Source organism: Scyliorhinus canicula, chromosome 27 (assembly GCF_902713615.1).
Source record: "Scyliorhinus canicula chromosome 27, sScyCan1.1, whole genome shotgun sequence".
NCBI lineage: Eukaryota > Metazoa > Chordata > Chondrichthyes > Carcharhiniformes > Scyliorhinidae > Scyliorhinus > Scyliorhinus canicula.
The window spans coordinates 6,502,236-6,507,376 of NC_052172.1; the positions used below are offsets into that span (position 1 = coordinate 6,502,236).

Consider the following 5,141-nt stretch of genomic DNA (forward strand, 5'->3'; position numbering starts at 1 on the left):
AATGTTTATGCTGGATTTATGGTAAACGTTTTTTCCCAAGAGCGTGGTGGCGGTCTGGAGTGCACTGCCTGGGAGGTTGGTAGGGGCCGGTTGCCTCACATCCGTTAATAAGTACATGGATTAGTACTTGGCACGTCATAATATTCAAGGCTATGGGCCAATTGATGGCCAATGGGATTAGGTGAGCAGGACAGGTGATTTCATGCGTAGGTGCAGACTGGATGGGCCGAAGGACTTGTGAGCTGCATTAATCTGTGATTCTGTGATTCCCTGGAAAGAGACACTGATCCATTTCTGCCCCCTGGTGGAGGGAATGAGCTCTCGGTGCAGGTTTTTGTCGCTGTGGGTCCGCTTTCTCAAACGCTGTGATACTACAAGCACAGAAGTAGACAGCGGTGTGAGATACAGCGGCGTGTCTCAGTTTGAGACTAAACAGCGTGTTGCTAGTCCTGACTGCATCGAACGGCTCGGAGGTGTAGTTGTTGATATTCCCTGCCCCAGCAGAATAGAAAAGAGCTTCCAATGCCCCATTTGGTTGTTGTCTGTACCAGAACATTTGGAGATTGTTAGTATTCTTCAGCGTGCAGCTGATAATGGCTGATTTTCCTGCTGCGATCGAGAGCATAGATGGCGACTGTTCCACGTAAGAGGCGAGTATTCCTGCCGAATAAAACATCCGTTAGAATCTCAAGTTAATAGATAATCGATTAGGCAGAGATAAACATATAAAACCGATTTATAAAGCATGTTTCGCGCTCCTGAAAGTCCCAAATCCTTTTATGAACAAGAAAGAATTCGTTATAATCTGGTCATTGTTGTGATGGGGTCACTGACTTCCGCCCAGAGGGCACCTCTGAAAATACCGAACTCCCGCCGCACTGACCTCGAGAGAATCACCGTGTCCTCAATCTCAGGGGTAAGAGTGGCATCTGCACCTTCTGATTCCGAGGACAAATTCCTCCGAGTGAGTCGATAACTGACATTATACTGAAAAACTCCACAAAGACCTCTCCAAAGGTTTGCAACTTTGACTTACGTGGAATTAGTAACACCATCAATGTTAGATAATGAACTTCACACAACATGTTGTCAGCTTGAATCGCTTCTGCTTCGCTGTGTAAACTAGTGGAGCTCAGGACCACGTTCAGAGGCCGCCCCTCTCCTCTGGCTGATTAAATATGAAGCATTCGGTTGAGGTTAACACGCTGGCGTCAACTTCCTGAATAACCAACATCCACCCAGTCCTCGGCGGGTAAGCAGCGCCACATATTGGCCGAGCACAGAATAACAAGTAGGGATGTAATAGAGGTGTTCACAATGATAACCGGGTTTCCTTGGTTGATCAGGAAACAGTAATTCCATTGGAGGAGGGTCGTGAACCACAGGCTAGGGACTTATGTTTGTTGGCACAAACAACATTGGGTGACAGTGAGTTCTTGTGACCCGGAATTGACTGCCTCCTGAAGTGTGAGCAGCAGATTCAATTGTAAATTTCCACAGGGATAATTAATTTAAGGGGAGACTGCTGGATATCAAGTGGCAGCTATGTTCAAACAGCAAATTGGGTGTGGTGGTTTAGATGGGGTGGGTGGGTAATTAGGTAGCAGATACAAATCCGGGAACCATAAGTGGTTAGTGATTATCTCACTCGGTTACTTCAGATGGGTGGGGAGAATGTAGACCACGCTCATACAAAACGTATGTTTGAGAAAAACAGCGCTGGATATTTAATAGAATTTACGGAAATGCTGAAGAAGTACATCGGAAGAAATGAATAGGAAGATATTCAATAGAGATAGTTGAGGAGGGCTAGAATTTCTAATTGGGAAGATTTTACAAAGAGAGCTGGCACAGAGTCAATGGGAGGAATGGCCTGTGTTTATATCAAGAGGTGCCGGTTTCTGCTCCGATAAGCTAAAAGCGAATCAATGGGTTAAATTATTTTCCGAGCACAAACCAAAGATTATTACACAACAGGTCAAACTAGGCTTGAGTCTGAGAGAAGCGAGTTAACGGTTGTCAGCAGTCTCAAACCGCCCTCAGGAGGCAGGTGACCCTTCGATTAACAGAGGACCTCGGAGATGTTTAAAGATTCTGAGCTGAATTATTTTCTATGTGTGTGGGACATTCCTCTTGGAGCTGAGGATGCTATGCAGAGGATATCCTCAATAGTAAAACGATGATGGATTTCAGTTTGTGTGGGAACCGCAAGAACCGGGATTTCACTCCATACAGCGAGGAAGATGAGGGGCATATTTGATCGAGGCGTTGAGAATCAGGAACGTCTTTGATGGTGCGAATAGGGAGCAATTATACCAGTGGCAGGTGGTTCGTCAGCTAAAGGGGAATGTGCTGAGATAACTGGAGGAGATAATTAGAATCGGTTTCTTCTGTGTGTTTTTATATCTGGAATATGTCACCAGGACGGATACTGAACGGAGACCGAATCCGGACTGACGGGAACATTCTTCAACAGGGCTAGTACAGACAAGGAAGGCTGAATAATTCCCTTTCGTGCTAAATCAGTTCATGGCCATATCAAAATCGGCCTCTCCGTCGTTAGTACTGTGACGTTTTGATCCGTTGGCAACGTCATCTGGTTGTAAACATGTCGACAACATCTTACATTATCTACATTGATAGAATTTTCGTCATTAATTAGTGCCAATTGCAACCACTTAAAGTTTGACAGATGGATAATTAATGGATAGAAAGGAGATAAATACACCGGGATCTATGCAGATAGGTAGGTAGGCAGATAATACATTTGAGGTTGATGATAGATAGAAGACAGCTGGCTTTCCCTCTGCCATTGAGAACTAGATTTCTCCTTGCAGACCCCTCCCCTCCATATCAGCAGAACACGGTGACTGGTGTGTTTGAGACCGGTGGGTTTATGTCCCAAATTTCAGCCCGACTGTGCCTCTGTGCATCACTGCAATCACAGAAATACCGACCTACATCTCTCTGCTCCACTGTCCCTATCTTCAGGTCGAACTTGTTGCCCGCAGGCCTTCTTGTGAATTGTGTTTTGAAAGTGCCGGTACAGTCACATGGTCTGGATCACCTTCTCCCCTACGTCAGGGAAATCTGTGGATGGACCAGAGAACATTGGTCGACGCTGAGAGAATTCATCATATCTGTCTTCACAAAAGTGAATGAGGAGGTAGATACAGATATCGGGAGGGGACTGTGAAGTTCTTGAGCAAATTGTCAAAGGAAGTGACACGTTAGTGGAGTTGCTGGCAAGTTTAAAAGTGGTCAAATCTCCAGATCCAGATGAATTGTATACCAGGATGCTGTGGGAGGCGCAGGGGGTGGATGTGGGGCTCGGAGCCAAATTGTTAATCCCTCTCCGGTCTCGGGGGAGGTGCCAGGGGACAGTAGAATGTGTGGATACCAGAAGCATGGAGGTCATGTCGGAGTTGAATGGAACTTTGGTGAGGCCACAGCTGGAGCACTGTGAGCAATTATTGTCGCCACATTATAGGAACGATGTGAGGGGGAGCTGCAACGATTCACCAAGATATTGCCTGGGTGGAACATTTAAGTTATGAAGAGAGGTTGGGTATGCTTGCGTTGTTTTCTCTGGTGAAGCGATTGTTGAGGGGGTCCTGATCGAGGTGTACAGGATTAAGAAGGATACAGTCAGGGCGGTTAGGGAACAACTGTTACCCTTATTTAAAGGGGCAGTTAAGAGGCGTCACAAGTTCAAGGTGACGGGCAGGAGTTTTAGGGGGGGTTTATGGGAATCCTTTTTTACCCAGAGGTTGGTGACGGTCTGGAACGCACTGCCTGGGAAGGTGGGTGGGGAGCGTTGCCTCGCATCCTTTAAAAAGTAACTGGATGAGCACTTGGGCCATTTTAACATTCAAGTCTCTGGGCCAGGTGCTGGCAAATGGGATTAAGTGGGCAGGTCAACTGTTTTTCATGCGTCAGTACAGGCTTGATGGGCCGAAGGTCCTCCTCTCTGCTGTGTTATTCTGTGATGCTATGATTCCATGGCAACAGTAATTTATCCAATTCTGCCACCTGGTGGCGGGAATGAGCTCTGGGTGCAGGTTTTTGTCGCTGTGGATCCGCTTTCTCAAACGCTGTGATACTACAAGCACAGAAGTAGACAGCGTTGTGAGATACAGCGGCGTGTCTCAGTTTGATACTAAACAGCGTGTTGCTAGTCCTGACTGCATCGAACGGCTCGGATGTGTAGTTGTTGAGGTTCCCTTCTCCAGCAGAATCGAAAAGAGTGTCCAATGCCCGATTTGGTTGTTGTCTGTACCAGAACATTTGGGGATAGTTAGTATTCTTCAGCGTGCAGCTGATAATGGCTGATTTTCCTGCTGCGATCGAGAGCACAGATGGCGACTGTTCCACGTAAGAGGCGAGTATTCCTGCCGAATAAAACATGCGTTAGATTATCAGGTTAATTATTAATCGATTAGGTGGAGATAAACATATAACACGCAATAACATCCATTTATAAAGCATCATTCCCGCCTCAGAAAGTCCCAACTCCTTTTATCAACAAGAAATAATTCGTTACAATCTGGTCAGTGTTGTGATGGCGTCACTGACTTCCGCCCAGACGGCACCTCTGAAAATGCCGACCTCTCACCACACTGACCTCGAGAGGATCCCCGTAGATTGTGTCCTCAATCTCAAGGGAAAGAGTGGCGTCTGCACCTTCTGATTCCGAGGATACAGTCCTCCTAGAGGGGCGACACACGGCATTATGTTGCAAAACATCACAAAGACCTCTCCAAATGTTTGCCACTTTGACTTACGTGGAATTAGTGACACCATCAATGTTAGATAATGAACTTCACACACCATGGTGGCAGCGTCAATCGATACAACTTTGCTGTGTAAACTAATGGAGCTCAGGACCACGTTCAGATGCCGCCCCGCTCCTATGACTGATTAAATACGATACATTCGGTTGAGGTTAACAAGTGACGTCGATTTCCTGAATAGCCAACACCCCACCCAGTCCTCGGGCCAGTCAGCAGCGCCACATATTGGCAGAGCACAGAACGACAAGTAGGGATGTAATAGAGGTGTTCACAATGATAACCGGATTTGATTGTGTTGATGAAGAAACATTAATTCCATTGAAGGAGGTCGTGAACCACAGGATACAA

The 5,141-nt window shown here is 46.4% G+C and overlaps 2 gene segments (V, D, J or C); both read right to left on the reverse strand.

Moving 5' to 3' along the window:
* Positions 1 to 247: 247 nt before the first annotated feature.
* On the reverse strand, positions 248 to 1,160 carry LOC119957693. The segment is given in 2 exon segments: positions 248 to 660; positions 1,037 to 1,160. Coding segments are annotated over 2 exon segments (462 nt in total).
* A 2,818-nt stretch (positions 1,161 to 3,978) lies between these two features.
* LOC119957694 lies at positions 3,979 to 4,898 on the reverse strand. The segment is given in 2 exon segments: positions 3,979 to 4,391; positions 4,785 to 4,898. Coding segments are annotated over 2 exon segments (462 nt in total).
* Between the last annotated feature and the right edge of the window lie 243 nt (positions 4,899 to 5,141).